This window comes from Rhinolophus hipposideros (assembly GCF_964194185.1).
Source record: "Rhinolophus hipposideros genome assembly, chromosome: 21".
Taxonomy (NCBI): Eukaryota; Metazoa; Chordata; class Mammalia; order Chiroptera; family Rhinolophidae; genus Rhinolophus; species Rhinolophus hipposideros.
This window is the reverse complement of record NC_138067.1, coordinates 22,211,525-22,232,288: the sequence shown is the minus strand read 5'-3', so window position 1 is coordinate 22,232,288 and position 20,764 is coordinate 22,211,525. Positions and strand designations below refer to the sequence as shown.

The following is a 20,764-nucleotide window of genomic DNA, read 5'->3' as shown; positions in this document are numbered from 1 at the left end:
TTCTATTTTTCTGTGACGACAATCAAGGGAAGGAGGTAAAGCCGCCCTACTCGGGCTTTTTAAGAAGCATCGGCAACTCCCGGGACAAGGAGCGTGGCTTTCCCGCCCGCCGAAGTCCAGGGCGTGGGCTGTTCCGGAGGCTGGCCTCCGGTCCGGCTCTGCTCCCCGCTCGCCAGTCGACTCCGGCCCGGGTGGGGCTGGAGTGGGCCCCGCCCTCTCATTTAAATACGCGGCGCCCGCAGCTGCGTCGAGCTCGCCGCGGACCCAAGATGGCGGCGTGTGGACGTGTACGGAGGATGTTCCGCTTGTCGGCGGCGCTGCAGCTGCTGCTGCTCGCGGCGGCCGGGGCCCAGAAACTCCCGGGCGCGGGCGGCCACAGTCAGGGCCAGGGCCCGGGGGCCAACTTCGTGCCCTTCGTAGGGCAGGCTGGTGGCGGCGGGCCGGTAGCTCAGCAGCTGCTCCAGCTGCCTCAGTCATCTCAGCTCCAGCAGCAGCAGCAGCAGCAACAGCAGCAGCAGCAGCAACAGCAGCAGCAGCAGCAACAACCGCCTCAGCAGCCTCAGCAGCCTTTCCCGGCGGGTGGGCCTCCACCCCGGCGAGGCGGAGCGGGGCCCGGCGGGGGCTGGAAACTGGCGGAGGAAGAGTCCTGCAGGGAGGACGTGACCCGTGTGTGTCCCAAGCACACCTGGAGCAACAACCTGGCGGTGCTTGAGTGCCTGCAGGACGTGAGGGAGGTGAGGAGCCGGGACCGGGCCGGGAGGGGCAGGCCTGGTGCGGGCCTGAGGCTGTCGCCGGCCTTGGAAGCCTCTGACGCCGGGCTGCCGCTTCTCTCGCTTCCTCTGTGCTGCACTCTCTCCTTCCCTCCCCACCCGTCTCTCGGCGCATTCCGAGAAGACGACCCCACCCCCACCCCTCTCTCCCTCTCTAGTGCGGGGGTCTAGCACGCAGACCCTGGCCCCTGGCCGCAGTCCGCGAAGGCCCAGAGCGTGTTTATGTTTGCTCGGGTCTTTTGTGTGATGCTCTGAGCACAGTGGTTTCTCCCCAAAGACCTGCTTAGGATTTTGCCATCCGTTTCGACTTGGACAATTTGTAGCAACCGTCTTGCAACATGAAAAATGGTTGGCGCACTTAAGCACTTAAAGAATGAACTGCTGTTTATTGGCAGAAGATAATGTTTGTTTAGGTAACTGGGGTTCTGTTCTGATATGTATTGTAGTCTGCAGCCTAATTTACTGTCTTTACCCCCATTCGTTTGTAATTCGCAAATTCCTGTTATCTACCGGGTGCTGAAACTAATGTGTGCTTTCCCCCCTCCCCTTCTCTTCTCATGGTCTTTTTTGTACTGAATCTCAAGTTTAAGCTGTTACTCTATAAGTGATTTAGAGTCCCGACGCTTGAAAAGTTGGAGCAGCATCTGAAGCAGTAATACATATACAGTATTAGTGATTGAGTTGTGGGGTGTTGTCTTTCTGATGTCTAAGTAAGATTTTAACAGTGCCTCTTAATGAAATCTAGATTATGATGTTATTTGATGTGAGTCAGTTAAGTGACCTAGAGAATTTCTTCTGTAGATTTAATGCTGCAGACATACATGCACGTATGACAATTCTCAAAGTTTGGGAGCAAATCTGGTAGAGACACTTTTTTTTTTAAAAGGGTTTAGGTCTATAGATTAGGCCCACAGGTTGACAAGTAGAATGGGAGTTGCTGCTGGTACAGTTTTGTTTGGCAGATTGTATCATCAGAGTTGTTTAAGGTGATCATGATAATGGGAAGACCAGTCACCGGTTTGTGGAAAATTGCTACTCTTGGCAGTGGGCACCCTCCACCACCACCCTCATCCCATGATGGTATTTGCCTTTGTATTCTGTACAGAGTAATTCACGAGAAAAGACATACAACCAGGAGACAGAGAAAAGACAGAGCTGCCAGAAATGTGGGGCTTTCAATCTAACTTCTCATCTACAACTTGAAGACTAGAAGGATGAGAATCCCTTGTTATTCTTTATTCTTCAACTACTCCTCCAGTAGATACAGCTAAGACTTAAATCTGTCAAGCTTTTTTGGAGTTTTCTGTTTGGTCTTTGAGGATATATAGTAGAGGATATGCAATATGATATTGATGACAACACATTGTTACTGATTTGTGGCAGAAACAGGACGTTATCAGGGAAGGTGGCTAAAAGTGGCCCTTTCAAGGAGTATGTCTCTTTCTTTGTGTGCATTGGGGACATATGGAAACCTCCACTTAACGGGAGTAGTAGTCTTCCTTTGTCATACATGTAGAAGTGTGTAGCAGCATATATAATCCATAAATAGATTTGACCACTTTTGGAGTCTGTTTAATTTAGTAGGTACTATCTTTCTGGCTTTACTTAGGGGAAGGAACCTGGCCTAGAAATGTAGTCCTTGCTTTACCTTTGCCTGTAAGATTCTCAGCAAGGATATTGTTTCACTAAATACATTTTTCTTCCTTTATTGGATGATATATAAACTCTTTGAGAGTAGCTAGCTACGGGGACCTATATTTCCTTTGTAACTTTCTGGAATACCAAATTCAGTGCTGAGAGTCAGTTGACATACAATATTATATTAGATTTAGGTGTACAACATAGTGATTAGACATCTGTATAACTTACGAAGTGATCATCCTGATAAATCTAGTACCCAAATGACACCATACATAGTTATTACAATATTATTAACTATATTCCTTATGCTATACTTTATATCCCCATGACTATTTTGTAACTACTAGGTGGAGCTATTTTTAAACTACTTGTTTTTCTTTAAAGACCACAGAAGGAAATTGAATTCCACTTAGTTTGGGAATTAGTTAAATCTGATATTTTTGTTTGAAAGAGCATAACTTAATTAAAGAAGTAAGCTAGTTGGGCACATTTGAAGTGAAATTGTGGAATATGTTTTGTATTTGCTGTTCAGGAAGTAGACATATGTGCTTCTTTATCCCTTTCGATACAAATTTGGGGAAGACTTTTCTCTATGTATTTGCTGTTTGAATTATGAAAAGGCAAAGCATGGGAGTATTTAAATGGCTGTATAGTAAATTATATTTTTATTTTGAAACAACATGGGGGTACATAGTGTTAGGTTAAGTCTTAAATTCAAATATTTTATTGTTCTGCGTGGTGTATTCTAAATTATGTAGTAATTCACTTACACAGTGTATTTGAAGGTATTTATGGTTACCTTTAAATAATTTCAGCTGACACTTTCAGCTTGTCTAATGCATCATATGCCAACAAATTTAAAATATATGGGTGAACTATAGAAAAGCTGCATATAGACTATAGATTAGTTCACAGCTTTTTCTCAGTCTTTTTAGCCATTATTTTGAAAGTATGTGTTACGTGGGATTTTTTTTTTTTTTTTAAACACTCTCAGATGAGTCATGCTTTTTAAAAGGTCACGTACCCAATGGGCCCACTATTAAATGGTGGGTGTGATAGCAGTAATGGTGGGGTAGTGGGGGGGGGGGAGCGGGGTGGGGGAGGACACACTATTAGTAGTGTTAGTTATTAAAAAATAACAAGGTATAAAGGAAAAAGGAAAAATACACACTGGGCTGTTCTACCAGGTGGAAGAGTAATAACACCAAAGCAAGAGAAGATACTACTCTCTAGTTAGTATTTGATAAAGAGGTAAGATCTGCTTATATTGAGAGTAATTTTTAAAATACCTTATGTATTTTTGGCTGAAATGACTTACTGGTCTTGTGCTTAGAAGTTTTAGTTGGACACCTTGGTTCCTTAGGAGAAGTTTATTAGTGCTCTACAGGTGTTTTCTTTTTTTGTTTTGTTTTGTATTTTATTAGATTTAAAAAAACTTTCTAATTTGGGAAAATTTCAAACATAACATACACAGAAGTAGAGAGAACGGTATGATGACTCCCCATGTATGTGCCATAGGCACCACCCACCTTCAACTATCTTTTTCTGTTTGTTTTTTTTTTTTTTTTTTTAAAGAACAAGGGTTGGAAAACTGGAATATTTTAACAAATCTCAGACACTATGTCATTTCACTTTAACACTTCGATATATGTCTGGCAAGGACTTAAAAAATAAAACTAGAGCCTAAGTGTTACTTTTAGTATTAAAAAGCATTATGAAATATTTCTTCTGAATTTCTTGGTATCTTCTCTTGATATATCAATTTCAGATTATAGATTTGTGGACCACTTTTTCTAAGCTATGCACAGAATGAATGCTTTGTAAATATTTATTTAAGATGGACTATTTTATGTATTGAACAGGAATCAACATTACAAACCATAAACACACTTTCAAACTCATAGTTGAACATTTTTCTCCCTCTGTTCTTAGCCTTTCACTGAACTGTATCCTAAGATAGTATATACCCACTATTGATATTATCTCATTTAATATTTTTGATAGTCCTGTGAGGTGAACAGTGTTATCTTACTGTCTTAGTTGAGAAAGAGCCTCAGAGAGATGAAGTAATTTGTCCAATGTTATACCCTGAGTGGTAGAGCTAGTATTCAGGCAGTTCTCTTTGACTTCAAACACCTTAACTCTTTCCAATCTACCATAGATGGTGCAGCTAGGGAAATTATGACTGTTGAGAATGCCAGGGGTTCATAAATGGGCACAAAATGAGGATGGTCACCTGGAGTTAGAATCCTTTTTTCTTCACTACCAAGAACAGTTGGGTGGCAACAGCTCCTGTGCATTGGAGTATTGTAGATTTCTCAGGCAGGTGGGGCCAGCATTATTAGACAAAGCTAATTTAATTACTAGTCTGAGTCTATCATGAGCAGTATTTCTGCTTAATGAAAAGACTTAAATTCTAGCTCACCTGAAGCAGGATTTTTACTAATATAATGTAAGAACTTAGATATATCCCCTTACTATTTATTTGTACTGGAACGGCACAAAGAGTGTATGAGGACTAGAGCTGGCACTCTCATTAACTAACTGTATGACTGTCGGCAAGTCATTTTACCACTCGGAGTCTCAGTTTCCCATGTGTTAAATGACAGGTTTGGGTAATAGTACAATTTTAAGATCCCTGTTACATAACCTATATGAGTTGTTCCCTGAATACACACCCACACACAAGTGTGCATGTGTATACGAGGTCTGACAATTAAATTCGCGAACTTCTTGCAACGATGTTGCTAACCTTTTTTTAATATCAGCGGGATTATTCATTATGAATTTGTACAAACTGGACAAACAGTTAACCAAGTTTATTATTTGGAAGTGCTGAAAAGACTGTGTGAAAAAGTTAGATGACCTGAACTTTTCACCAACAATTCATGACTCTTGCATCACGACAATGCACCAGCTCACACGGCACCGTCTGTGAGGGAGTTTTTAGCCAGGAAACAAATAACTGTATTGGAACACCCTCCTTATTCACCTGATCTGGCCCCCAGGGACTTCTTTCTTTACCCAAAGATAAAGGAAATATTTAAAGGAAGACATTTTGATGACATTCAGGACATCAAGGTTGATACCATGACAGCTCTGATGGCCATTCCAGAAAAAGAGATCCAAAATTGCTTTGAAGGGTGGACTAGGCACTGGCATCAGTGCATAGCTTCCCAAGGGGAGTGTTTCAAAGGTGACCATAGTGATATTCAGCAATGAGGTATGGAGCACTTTTTCTAGGATGAGTTCTCGAACTTAATTGGCAGACCTCATGTATTCTTTATATGTATATACTGTATACAGTTATACTTCAGAGATATTGTGGGTTTGGTTCCTGACTACCACAATAAAGCGAGTCGTAATCCTTTTGCTGGTGGAGGATCTTGCCCTCAATTTGTAAAAAACACAGCATCTGAAGCACAGTCAAGTAAGATGTGGTAAAATGAGATATACCTGTAGTTTCTAGGATTTATATGTGTACCATCTTCTGATGCCTTATTCATTCACGGAGGGAAACAGTGATATGAATAATGAAAACAGCAATTAATCCATTTGTCTTTAGGATATATTACAATTGTTTTGTTTTAGCCATACGAATGTCCTCCTATGCTAACTCTCAGCGGTTGGAAGCAATCTAACCACATAATTGGCATTATTGATCTCCTATTAGGCATCTATCACTGTGGAAGAACACTAGTACTTTAAGACACCACTGTTGCTTATAGTTTGGTTTGATAAATGAGACTGTGATCAAGAGTGAATCACTTGCTCTCATACAAACCGGAAGTTCTTAGAGCAATGAAAAGAGCACAAAGTTAGGATTAGACTTGGGTGGAACCCAGCTCTGCCACTCTTGCTTAAAAATCATTATCACTTTTTTTCCCCATTAAGTAGGGACTGTGTACTTTAGCCCTGTTGTAAGTGAGAATATACACGATTCTTGAGATTGATGTACTAGTTATAGTTTTATAATACATGTTAAATGAAATATATGCCCATTGAAGTATACCATACTAACACATACTTGAAGTCACCTTGCTTACCACCAGTGGTACATGCTTTGGAAAATACTATCTTGTAATATTACCTCTTAAGATGTTTCTAGCTCTGGTACTTTGTGATTCTGTGATCTGTAAAAATACAAAGCGTTGTAAGGGAATCATAAGTACAAGAGAAAGGGGAGATGCTTTGAGAAATTAAGGGGGCAGTACTGACTGAAGTAGAGTTTGAGAATTTTTTCAGTCTAGATTATAAAAGGTCTTACATGCACCACTCACTGCTTCTCCAAGTAAAGGCCAGAAATGGGATGTGTTTTTATTCCAACCTGAGATAAAAATATTCCTGCAGATAATTGAGAGTTTTCTATAAAATAGCACTGTCATTTATGGCAAACACTTTAAGAAGTCTCTTGATAAGAGTGCTTTACAGCATATACTTGCTTAATAATTCATTGTTTTTTAAACGAAAATAAAATACTTGAACACTCCAAAAGATGAAATGGTATATTTCTCTTTTGTATATTTCTCCTAATATGGTCAAAAAAATTTAGTCAACAATCCAAAAAAATCTCCTGTTTTTTGAGATATTTATGTAATATTTTAAAAAGCAACAGTCGAAACGTATAGTTTGAATTGAGACCTGCTCTAAGTGTAACATACACACTTGATTTTGAAGACTTCGTGCCCTCCACAAACAATATAAAGTATCTCATTTTTATATTGATTACATGTTTAAATGACACTATTTTGAATATATTAAATTAAATACATTATTAAAGTCAATTTTATTTTTTATTTGTAAATGTGACTACTAAGAAACATAAAATAATATATGTGACTCACATTATATTTCTATTGGACAGCACTGATTTAGAAAAAGAAAAAGGAACCTTTGCTAAAAACCATAATATAAGTTATAAAGTAATAAGTAACATAAGAGAAAATAGATTAAATGCTATGGGCATGCAGAAGAGGAAATGGTTGGGAGGATCGGAAAAAAAGGCTCTTCAGTATTTTTCATTCTTCTTAAGCTGGTGATTCATATCATGATTTTCTTAATTTAGGTACCTTAAAATGCCTCCTAATCTGCTTAATGGATGGATCTCATCCTCAGCAGGAGCATGCCTAATTCATGAGTTGTAAGGGATGCTGTAGCTCCTTCAATTTGAGAAGAACAATAGTCTCATAAAAGTGGAAGTCATAAGTGCCTCATCTTTAGTTGATTGAGCTAGATAAGTTTGAAACTTAAGAATCTCAAGTGATGGTCCTCAGAACTGTACCAGTACTAACTCTGTATCTGCATTAAAATAGAGCGCGGAGGAGCAAGCAGTGTGTGGACTGGAGTCTAAAAACAGTGAATTAAGAGAACCAGGCATCTGTTTTCATTCAGCTTTAATAACTTTACTGAAATCAGAAAATTAGATTGAGTGCATAGAATTTACAATACCTATAAATTCTCCTGTTGAAGTCTTGAATCACATATATAACTTCTGTAGATGGAGTCATAGTGAAAATGGGTGCTGACTTAATTCCTGTATCTGTACACTTGTAAAACAGAACAAACTCTTAAAACGGTTTTAGTGTCCTTTTAAAAATAACAAATGTCATATATATTTAAAATAATAAGCAATGTAAACAGTGAAGTGAAATGAATTAACCAGGAGAAAGTGCATATAAGTTATAAACCAATTCAAATGCAAAGTTACAAAAAAAGAAATCATGTTTAAAGAAAGTGTTCTGTATCTAGGAAGGTTTCATCTGTAATTTAAGTTTAAATTAGAACGACAGCCTGCAAGTCACTTAACAGAATTCCCAAAGTTCCTGTACTGGCCAAGTCAGCTCTGTAATATGAGGAACAACATGAAGTGGACAAAAGCTTCATCGAGGGGGAAAAGGATGTGATGAAGAGTTTTGATCATGAACAAAATCTGTCATCTGTTAATTAGTGCCATCTCCTGAGCACACCTATTACATATGAAATAAAAATCAGAAGAGATAAGCTCCTATAGTTACGTGGAGCCCGTAGTAGGAGAAGCACTGTGGTGAGTAGAAGAATAGAATGAACTTTGGAGAACTGCAAAGTGTATAGATAAAATCTATGTGTAGATATAGTTGTGTGTCTCGATAAAATCCTAGCTCACTTACCGCTTACTGTGACCTTGGACAAATCAATCTCTTAACCTTCAATTTTCTTATCTGTACAACTGAGAAATGAAACCTGCTCTCAACAGGGTTACAGTGAGGATGAAAAATTTTTAAATATACAGACTCCATCAAATTGCATTTGCCTGCAAATGGTCTTTCCCTTCCCTTTCTCTTTGTTGTTACAGATGAAATAATTCAAGATAAGGCTTTATGTTCACGGTCTTAAGAGAAATGTGAATTGCAACGCTGCACACCTTTTATATAATCTTCCCAAAGCTCCTTCAAGAAAACTGTGGTTGAACTTGTTTGAAAGTCAAGAAGATTTATGTAGTCTTACCAAGTATTTAAAATCTTACACTTTGAGATTATGGAGTGCAAAAGGGTGAATTCTCTGCGTAAAAGAATTCAATTCTATCAAATGTTCTTCAGTTCTTTAGTCCTAAATAATGCCTAAATATGGAATATACCACATATCAAAGTAAAACTCCATTCTCTCATATAATAGGAAAAAAATTAGTTCTTATATTCTGGAGACTGCACTACTTAAAACAGGTCCACTGTCGAATGGAATGACTAAGAACATAGTTATTTTATTAGCTGAGAAGCTGAAGACATTGATTATATCTTTTTTGCCCTTTGTAAAACTAGGTAAATATAAAAATCACCTAAATTTTCCCAAAAGTTGGCAACTTTTCAGGGGGAAAGTAATATGTAAGGACTTTTATATTGCTAAGGTTGGCACATTTTCTGGTCTATGAAACAGTATATTAAAGTATAAATACATAAATTAATCATACATTAAGGACAGTGCAAAATATTTTCAGTATGTAAGCCTTCTTTCTGAGGTAATTAGAAAGCAGAGCTCATTTTGAATAGTTTTGAAATGGTTAAAATTCACAATTTCATATTAAAGCTTAAATTTGATAGATTTATTAGGACCTGGCTATTTGTTATGTGTATAGATAGAAGCTTTTAATGTTTCCTGTTGTTGTTGCTTTTTATCATTATAAGAAGTTTCAAGGAATTTTACTATCATATACTGATTTTTCAGCTTTATAGTATATCTGAAATAGAAGAAATCAGGTCAGTGAAAAGCTGAAGTCAGAAGAGATCGGTGTGGTTCCCTTCCTCTTCCGGAAACAAATTCACGTTCTTGAGCCTGATGGTGTGAGCTTCTCCAGCTCTGCAGTACTTCCTTCCCATTAGCCCCTTACACAACATCCTGCTGTCCCACACCCACAAATACATAGTGTAGTGGTGTGGGCTTCCAGAGAGTACCGAGTTGCAGCTCTCATTTTCACAGGGTTTATAGGTAAATATTAATTGTTGGTAAAGATTTTGAATTCAGTGGTTTGAGAATTTTCTGCACCAAAATATTGCTCAATATTTTTGCCTTTGTACAGTCCATTGCCCCTCTCCTTGCTATCTTTTAAGTATTATTTTTAGGCTTCATTGTTTTTATTAGATTGAACAATAAGAAATTACCAATATTTGATCATATTTGACTTGCAAAAGCAGCAGTTTCATATAGTTAAACCTAATTTAGATTTTGAGTAAATAGTATCTCCTTTCCAGCAATTTCATTGTTACCTTTGGTATCATCTTAAAATCTATAGTTAAGAAGGAGAGATACAAGGAATTAGTCGTTTCGTGTGGGGTTCTCTCACCTTCGGGGTCTTCCTGAAATTTCTTTTTTCCAGTTTCTCACTTGGCTTATCTGTCCCCAGGACCAAAAGCAGAGGAGCCGTTACTTTAATCTTATACTTAAACTTTTACCTTATATTTTTTACTCATTCATTTGTAAATTATTTGCTGAGCATTTTACTTTATGGGTTAATTAATAAGCAAGAATACTATTTGGCTTGAAAAAGGTGACTTAAGAGTTTTGTTTCATGTAAAAGAGTGTGTTTTGAAAAACTTTTCCTAACTCCTTTACAATAGGGGAAATGTGGAACCTGGTGTAAATGTCAGAGAGGAACTCATCAAATATTCTTGCTTTCAAAAACGGATTATAGGCCTAATAACCTTCTCACTAAATACTTCATTATTCTAAGTCAAGTCGCTATCCAACATTTAATTTATGGAACCCTTTTATGTCTCATTTGCAACTCCTGATAATGGTATGTAGTAGATAGGACAGATATCAGCCTTATTTTACTGATTAGAAAAAATGAATCGGATGGATTGTGATTTGCCCAAGTCACATAGCATTAAGAAACAGAGCGTAGACTCCAACCCAAGTCTTTTTAAATTCAAAGCCTCAGTCTTTCCATGTTACCACATTGCTTTTCTGATAACTTTCACATTTACATATATGTTTTCACATTATTGTTTTTCATATTTTTATAGCCCTTTCCCATTTTTATTTAAATTTGTCAACAAATATTTGAACACATACTATGTACCCATTATTTCTCCAAATTGTTTTTTTGTTCCTTCTCTCCTGAGCTCTAATTTTAAATAGGTTAAATTGCTTGCTATTGACTCACAAGTCGTGAGGCTCTGTTCTTCACCCTCCACCCCAACAATGGTTGTTCCACCCCCAACCCCCTACCCTACCCCCATTGCATTTTGGATAACTACGGCTATATCTTTAGGTTCACTGATTTTTTTTTCTTTTCTTCAAATATTGGTAGTTTTTAGTCTGGTATTAATGCCATCAGTGTGTTTTTTATTTTAGATACTTTGTTTTTCATCTTTAGAAATTTGAATTGGGGGAGATAGATAGATAGACATGTATGTGTGTACATATATATATATATATATATATATATAGAGAGAGAGAGAGAGAGAGAGAGAGAGAGAGAGAGAGAGAGAAATTAACAGTAGGAAAAGACCAAGAAATGACAGATGATGGAATTAGCAGAGGAAGACCTTAAAACAGCTATTATAAGTACACTCAAGGATGTAACAGAAAACATGAACATAATGAAGAGAGAAATGGAAAATATAGTATATACACACGTATATGGGCTTGCTCTTAAGGGCAAGTCCAGAGCAGCCTTCAGTCTGCTTTATTTCATTCTGCTAAGATGTGGCTCTTCTGGGACTCTACCCAGTGGCCCAAGTTATATGAGTTCTCTCCATTGTGTTTGGTGGGAGTGAACTACTTCCTGCCTTGTGTGAGCTTCAGCAATTATTTGGCTTATTTGCTTTTCAGTGTTTCATTTTCCACCACACATAATATAGGACAGGACGTGACTCAAAGGGATCCCTCTGCAGATCTCCTGGGCTCTATGCAGCTCTCCTTCCCAGGATTCTGTCTTGCAAATTCTATCCACCCTGGATCCCCTGAACTTTTGATTTTCTCCTCAGCAAGAACACCAGTTACTGTTTGGGTTCCCTCTCCCTTTGCTGCAGCCGAGAAACAACCTCCATACAGTAAGCTGGGGGAATCATCAGGCTTACGTTTGTTTCCTTTCTCTCAGGGGTCACAGTCTTTGTCCAACGACTGAAAATTATTTCTTGTGTTTTGTCTAGTTGTTCATTACTATGGGCGCAATTCCTATAGTAACTAATCCTTCGTGAGTGGAAATAGAAATCACCATCCCTTGAATTTTAACTTCTGTCATATCAAATGGAAATGAATGGGTAGAAATGGTTAGAAAAGGAGATTGAGAATTATTTATTAAAATTGCAAATATATGTATATCTCCTTTGACCCAACAGTCCTACATCTGAAAATTTATGTATAACAGTATAATGAATAGTGTAGGAGATGTTTATTGAAGCATTTTTTTTGGTAATAGCAAACAATTGGAAGCACTGCATCACCATTCAATAAGGGAATGATTAAACAAATTATTGTACATCTAGACAATGAACTATTGTATTGCTGTGGGAAAGAAGCTCTTTGTGTCAGGAATGGAAAGATCTTCAAGATCTATTGTTAAATGAAGAGAGTAGTTACCACTTAATGTCGAATACTGTCCTTTTTGTAATCAAGGAGGAAGAATAAGTAGAATAAAACTATTAACATTTGTTTGCATTTGCATTAGAATACTCTGGAAGGATGCAGAAGAAACTAGACCAATGGAAGATGACAAGTAGGAAGCTTTCCATTGCGTTCTTTATATATTTTATTAAAAAATATATATATATATTTGAAGCAAACTGATGGTTACCAGATGGGAGGGGTGTTGGGGGCTTGGTGAAAAAGGTGAAGGGATTAAGTACAAATTGGTAGTTACAAAATAGTCACGGAGATGTAAAGTGCAGTATGAGGAATATAGTCAGTAATATTGTAAGAATTATGGATAGCATCAGGTGGGTACCAGACTAATGGGGGGATCACTTCATAAGTTATATAAATGTCTAACCATTATGCTGTACACCTGAAACTAATATAAAATAATATTTAATATCATCTGTAAGTGAAAAAAGTCAAGGGGATGTAAAGCGTAGGGAATATAGTCAGTAATATTGTGATAACTATGTACAATGTCAGATGGGTACTAGAATTACTGGAGAGGTCACTTTGTGAGGTGTATACAAATGTCTAATCACTGTTTTGTACAGCAGAAACTAATATTGTATGTCAATGGTAATTGAAAATAATTTTTTTTAAATTCAAAAAGAAATAAATATTTGATCCATAGGTATATGGTTGAACATTTTAAAAATTTTAAGATAAAGAAAGATTTTTTTCCATTGCTCTATATTGACAAACCTAGTTACAGGTGTAATTTCATTATGTGTCAACAAAGTCAGCTTGTCTTAACAACTGGATTGAGCCAAGCCAAGCCTTTTGCCAGCTTACAAGATAAAAGATTTCCTTTTAGTTAATGTATTGTTTAGGGCAAAGTAACTGCAATACCAAACCCAAAAATCTCAGTGGTTTAACACTGAGAAGTTGTGGGAGACTATCAGCTATAATATCTGCTGATCCGGAGACCCTGGTTCCTCCCATCTTGTGGTGCTATTTCCTAGGGCTTTCGAGGCTTCTGCTCTCAGGAAGGAAAAAGAGAGTCCACAATTCTGCCTGCTGCTTTTTTTTGTTTGTTTGTTTTTTAATCCTTATCACCTCCCTCCCTCAGTCTCTTTCTCCTTTCCTTCCTTCCTTTCAATTTTCCTTCCTTCCTCCCTCCCTCCCGTCCTTATTGAGATATAATTCATGTACCATAAAATTCCCCCTTTTAACCACCTGTTCTTTAAAGCTCTGGCCCTGAGGTGATCAATTCTGCTTTTGTTGTCATTGCATTGGCCAGAAATCTTCACATGCAGCACCTGGATACAGGGGGTACTGGGTAACACACTCCCAGTGACAGTTCCACACAGTGAAAAGGGGAGCACAAAATGCTAACAGTTGTCTGGGCAAGTCAGGGCAAGTTCATGTGGCAGTACTTGATTTGTCATGTCAAGAAGTAATGGTGCTTTCCCATATTCTCTAGGAAGGTGAATGTGTTAAGCAATCAGGTTTTTCTTTTTTTGCTCTAAATGTATGGAAAGGGAGACACTTTGTCGTCATCAGTTTTCAGTGTTGTAATCTCTTTGATTTAAACTATAGAAGTAGTTTCAGCCTTAAGTAGTGATCTCAGTTCCACTTTTATACTTGCTAAATGAAGGTCAAGATCTTGTATCCTGTCCTTGGTCATTAAGCCCCAAGCCCTAGGTTAATGAAACAGTTTCCCTTCCTTCCTCCCTGCTTGGTGCCATAGTTTTTAATCCTCCCTTCCTTCTTTTCCTGGCACCTAGAGGATTCCTTTCTTCTGAGTTCATCTTTGCCTTTAAAATGACCTCATTTATACTTCTGTTTATTGTTGAAGGCTTTTCAGGTTCTGTTCTTTGCTAGAGAACAGATATGTATATTGCTGGAAACTAAAGTTCTTCATTGAGGCAGCCTATTCTTTGGCTGACATCATTCAAAAGGAACAAGGAGATAAGATGAATATTTATTGGGCAACTGCTATGTGCTTGTGTACATTATCTTGTTTAATCACCACTTATTGTAAGAGGTAGCTTTAGTTTTAGCCCCCATCTTATTATGAAAAATTTCAAACATACAGAAAAGTTTTTAAAAAATTGTACATTGAACACCCAATATACCAACCACTGAAATTCTATCATTAACATTTTATTATACAGTTGACCCTTGAATAACATGGGTTTGAACTGTGCAGGTCCACTTATATGTGGATTTTTAAAAATAAATATACAAAAGTATTTTTCAATAAATATATCAAAAAAGAAAAATCAACACCTCCATATCTCCAGCTTTTGTATCCTCAGATTTAACCAACCATGAATCAAAAACAGTATTTTCGATCTGCAGTTGGGAATCCACAGACGCAGAGGGCCAACTGTATGCATTGTTATACACCATTTTATATGGACTTGAACATCTATCTGCAGTATTTGGTATTTTGGGGGTCCTGGAACCAATCCCCATGGATATCTCAGGACTGTAGTTAAATTTCTGGACAGTCCAAAGTTATATTCAAATTTTTGGGTAGGGGTGTCAGCACTCCTAACCCTGCACTGTGCAAGGGTCAGCTGTACTTGCTTTGTCACATAAAGATGTTAGTTTTAAACATTTATTGTACGCTACATTACAAATTGTATTCCATGTCAATTTTAATTCATAGCTTTTCTGTGCTTACTAAAAACAAAACACCCTCCTACTGCCAGAACTTTACAAAAAAATGTTGTATTCTAGAATACAACTGCATTTGTTTTTGTGTTAGTCTTTGTTTCCTCACAGAGGTTGGGAAAACGTGTCTTTTCTGAAGCAGGTCTGCTTCATTCTATTCTGATGAGCCAACGTCCTTAGACTTTCCTTTTTCCTCCGTTTCTGAAGAGGTTGTTTTTTTCCACAACTGTCTGTTTCTGGATTTGTCCTTGCCTTTATTGTATCAGTTTATGTAACCTAAAGGAATTCCAGATCATTCAAGATATACCAAGCTTGGGAAGTTGAACTTTCTCCTGAATGGTAGACCCTGCAGCATGGCATGGCAATTCGAATTGATTCATATTGGAACTTGGGCTATTTTTTATGAGAGTTTAGCACTGCCATGTAATGGTTATTTATTGATTTCATTGAGATAATAATAGATTTATTATTTAAATTAATTAGAACATAGCAAGTAGAAGTAAGGAGAATTCAGAATTGTTACTCTGAGCCAGTATCCTCCATTACTCCAAATAATTGTTTAATAATTTAATTATAATAATAATAGCCTGTATCAGGTATCAACCTTTTGAAATGTCTATGTTTAGTTTCCTTTTTTAAAAATTCTTTTGTTTCTCCATTGGGTGATTGGGAGATCAGTCTTTGTGATGATAAATTAATTCCATAAACATGCTAAAATCTAGACATAGGTTATTATTTCTTGGATTCAGAAGATCACTGTCAGCTGGAGGTTTCTGAGTCACTTTAATATGATTGGATACATGTTAAAATGCTGTTGGTATTGGTAATAATTGCTTTTTGCCAAAAGTGCATTTAAAACATTGGACCCTGGTTTATTTTTTCTTTATTATGTAGTTAAGATTACAAGATAGAATATTTGTGAAATAATGCCACTGTAGAGGCTAACAAATTTCATTTATGTATTTATATAACATTTATATAATATTTCCTCTCAAATGGTTAATGTTTTTCCTTGTAATACTTTACAACTCATCAAATTTTTAGCAGAGAAAAAGAAAACAAATTCAACCAAGGTGAATTTTTACTGTTGGCACAGAAACATTATTCTAGAAACCTTTTTTGCACATATTAAAAATGGTGATGACCTACATTACCTAGTATTTATTTGTATTAGTGTTTTTTATATTTCCCTAGCAAATTGAATAATTGCTGAACAAACACTTAAAGTTACTCATTGAAATGGACTCTTAATATCCAATTCTAAGAGTCACAGAACCTAGTTTAGAAAGTTAGTGCTCGTGCAGGCTGATAGGCCTGTTCTGCTAGTGGTGCTTTGTCTGTTGACAAAGTAAAGGAAAGCATTTATTTTAACTAAGGATGAGCATCATGTATGATTTCTTTTAAACTTTGAGTTAGACGACCGTAGATGCTAAATTATTTTGTGTTAAGTCCACTTGGGGAGCTTCAGTTTCCTTAACTATAAAAATGAGCAGTTATAAGGAGTAAAGATTAAGTGAGGTATCTATGATCGATCTGAAAGCATTTTGTAAGCTGGGAAGCTTTCTACTAGATATAAAGGACTTTGTTACAAATCAGGATATCCCGTGGGAGTTGGCAGAATATCTGATGTCAGTGTAGTGTTACATGGAAGAATTACGGGTGTTTTCATTCAATGTTTGGGACAGTTTATAAACAAGTATTTTAAAGTTATTTTTAGACCTTTTGAAGGAATAATTCCTATTGTATTATTAGCTAACTTGATATTTATGTGTAAACCTGAATTTAAATTAATACTTTGGATTAGACTTTACAGGCTGTTTTTTTTAATAATAATAGAGACCTCTTGCTGTGATGTGCCTTCACCATTTGGCTTCGCTTCAGCACCTTGACCTCTCAATTTACTTTAAACTTTTATCCAGGGTAATTATTCAGTACCGTTTCAAAACAGGTTCTGTGATTACACCACTATGTCATTCTGCCCTTTCGCCTTCATTTCTGTTTTGGGCAAATTATCTAATGTCTCTGGATTTAATGTAACATTGGAGATGTTATATTACACATAGGACAGTTGGATTTAAACATTTTATATTAAAACACAGAACAGTTGGAGTCCTTGTTCAGCTCCTTTTGAAAAACCAGATTGGAATCCTTTTAAACATTTTGGCGGTAAAATTCCCTTTGTTTGTTTGTTTGTTTATATGTGGTGTGATGACAAGATTATTTTCTAAAATTCAAGTTGTATAACTGCTAAGGTTGTTGGGGTTTTTTTGTATTTAATCATGAATTGAGGTCCATTTAATTCTCTGTAAGCACTAAATTTAGCAAGATTATTTGATAGTCTTCCCCTCCGTGCAAGATTTTTGGGATATATTTACTAGTGGTCTTCTAGTGCTGTGGTACCTGCCTACCTATTTCTCCACCTGTCTAATCTTTTTCTAATCCAGAGGTATTCTAATTTTAATGATACAGTTTTTCAGTTCAAGAATTTCTTTGTGTTGAAATATACATAAAATTATGCAGGTATGGAATCAAAGTTACTTAAAAGCATTATAAATGTTTTGAAAATAAAAAATCTTTTAAATGTTTTAGTATTTCTTCCTCTGTGGTCTTACTATAAAATTATGTGAATCGTCCACCTGGGAAAAGGATTATACTTACTATTAGAAAGTTTGTTATTGGATTTTAGTAATGAAGAGAAACTAAACCACTCGGTTGTATTACATATTATTATTTCATAAAGATTTTAGTATCATAGCATAGTAACACATTGTTGAATTTTTTAATTTTTATTTGTAAATGTCATTTTATACAGAAACAATCCCTTGAAAAAGAAACTAGTTTCTTAATGGGGTATATTATAGCAATAGATTTTTTAAATGTTAAACCAGTGTTCATCTGTCATTTTAGATAGCTAAATTTAATTTGTCATAATTTCCTTAGAATTTTTGAATTTGTGATCATTAGAATTTAAGGATAAGTTTATAAAATGAAACTGTTTGATACTGTAATTGATAAGAATGTTATGAATCATACCTTGTAAGAAATACATCTTAAGCAATGGTTTATAAATGTGTTGCCAACAAAACTTCGTTAATGTTAAGCATTTGTGATGCAATTAATAGTAACATTGCCAAGGTAATGTGACTAGTGGTGGTCTGCAAGGAACTTAAAATAAAGGAAAGTCAAAGAGAACTCAGTTTTTTTGTTTTCTTACAAAGCCATGGCCAGTGGGAAAGACTGCCCTGAGCAGCTGGTATTAGTGTTCTTAGCAAATTGAGCTGTTTAGTGAAATGTCTACATTAGCTTAGATTTGTTTTTGAGGGAAATATGAAGTCATTGAAGATTATTGGGTAAGAGAATAGCACGGTAAAATAGTTAAGGAAATTATTCTTATGGCAATGTGGATTGAAGTGAGGAAAATCGGAAGGAGTTCATTAGGGAATTAAACTGTGAAGTAAAGACCTGAACTACAGTGGACTAATAGCAGTGGAGATGGAAATGGGATTGATGGGAAACTCATTACTTAGAGAAAATTTAGAGTGCTTTTATTCATTCATCAGTCACATTTTGGATACATATTATTTACTACAATGGTAGGTGCTGGGAATTTGGTGATTATCGTTATCTCCCACGTCCCACACCTAAAAGACATGACCCCTGCTCTCACAGAGCTTGCCATCTAGTGGAGGAGGTAGCCATTAAAGAATCACAAATAAATGGAAAATTATAGCTCTGATAAGTGCTATGAAAGAGAGGTACATGGATGTTTGGTAGGATTGTCAGGAAATGTTTCCCTGAGAAAATGATTACTAAGCTGAAGGAATGGTTCAATTTAACCAGGTGAAGAGGGGTCAAAGTTGAACCGTTAGGCTACCTCCAAAAATACATAATTCTTAGCTTGTGTGGAATTTGAAATGACAGCCAAGCACTTCGAGCAATTTCCAGTAAGAGGATGTAAATTTGGAACTAAATCTTGAACTGAATCTAAATTTTAGAGTCATCCAGCTTAAAAGGCTATAGTTGGAGGTATGAACGTGGTTGAGCCCTCTTAAAGAATGTGTAAATAGAAGAGTATGATTCCAAGGAGTGAGCCCTGGGGAATGTTCAAAATTAAGGGTTGGAAAGAGGCTTGTTGAGGAAATTACAGGGAACAGAAGGAGTGGTTGAGAGTTAAAGAAAAATTAGAGGAGTTTAGTTGTGGAAACCAAGGAGGTAAATTTTAGTTGTGGAATCCCAGGAAAGGGAAGTTTGAAAGGAGGTGGTAGTAATCACTGGAGTAAATAGAATAACACATTTAAAGTTTATGACTAAGAAAAGAGCATGGTTTTTGGTAGCATAGAGATAAAACAGTTTCTATAGAATCCACATTTGGAATATTTGAAACTATTTTAGTGTATTTCAGAAGTTTGATAGTGACGAGAGGTGAGACTTTTGGAAGGGAGGACATCCCAGTTAAATAAATCTGTCCAGATTGAGGAAATCTGTTTTAGTTTAAAGGGAAAGAGAAAGGAACCAGTAGAATATGAAAGATTGGAGATGCTGGAAAGGAAGAAGGTGAATGTAAATGCTCAGAAAAAACGGGAAGGAGATTCAAATGAGTTTGGTGTCAGAAAACATGATTTATAATTTTTTTTTTTAAGAACTTAAAGGCCATAGCCCTTTTGAATTTTATAAACCTTATCAGTTCCCAAGAGAGTTGCTCTTTCAGGTTCAATTTATGATCCACAGAGTAAAAGTATTCTGCTTTTCTTTTTTTCCCCACCTTGGAACCTTTTCACTCTGAAGTCAAATTTCAGGAAAAGTAAATAGAGATGTTTAGCTTTATTGTCCACAATAATTGTGTAGCCACTTTCTCAGTTGTCACCATGTTGATTAAGATCTCAGGGTAGTCTGGGGTGGAGCCAAATTCTTGGGGCTTTATGCCCCAAAAATAATGTTTAGTGAGCCTGGGAGGCCTCAAGGAAAGTAGACCAAAAATGGTTTAAATGCCATTCTGGAACAGATCCAGAACAGTTGCAAAAAGTACCATAAGTAGCTACTATAAAGAATTATAGCTTTAAGAATGCAAAATGTTAGGATCACAAAGAGTGAACACTCTGGTTCCAGCTAGAAGTTTTTCAATAAATTGTATAATGCCTAAACATTATCTAATATTGTGTCTGTGTAACCCTGGTCTCTTGGGCTCTGAGTATATAAGCATGCTTACAGCAACACAACATTGTATTATTCCCAGTTCCTAGCCCAGTGTCTCTTATGTGCTCAATAAATCCTTGATGAAAAAACGTAAGTGACTTTCTACTGGCTGTGATTAATTAGAAACTTAATTACTTTAAGTTTCTCTGCCACGAGTACAAACAAGGAGTATCTGGTTTTGTATAGCTTGTTTTAAAACTTGGCATCTACCCCAGTTTTTGTTTTGTTTTTTTTACCAGCAGCATACAAGTTCAAAAACAGTCCAAAACGTATGCCATCCATTTTTTCTTAGTTCTTTTTTTTCAAATTGTGGTAAGACATACATAACATAGAATTTTCCATTTTAACCATTTTTAGGTGTATAGTTCAGAGTGAATTAAGTACATTCACATTGTTGTGAAGCCTTCATCACCATCCATGGCCAG

General features: G+C 36.5%; 1 protein-coding gene across 1 annotated transcript in view; it reads left to right on the top strand.

The window, feature by feature from the left end:
• The first annotated feature begins 252 nt into the window (after positions 1-252).
• Positions 253-20,764, top strand: part of GLG1 (golgi glycoprotein 1) — a 98,126-nt gene continuing 77,614 nt past the window's right edge. The window contains exon 1 of the mRNA XM_081030717.1: positions 253-734. Within this exon, the coding sequence (XP_080886843.1) occupies positions 270-734 (465 nt within the window). The 5' untranslated portion in view covers positions 253-269. The remainder of the gene's footprint in view (positions 735-20,764) is intronic.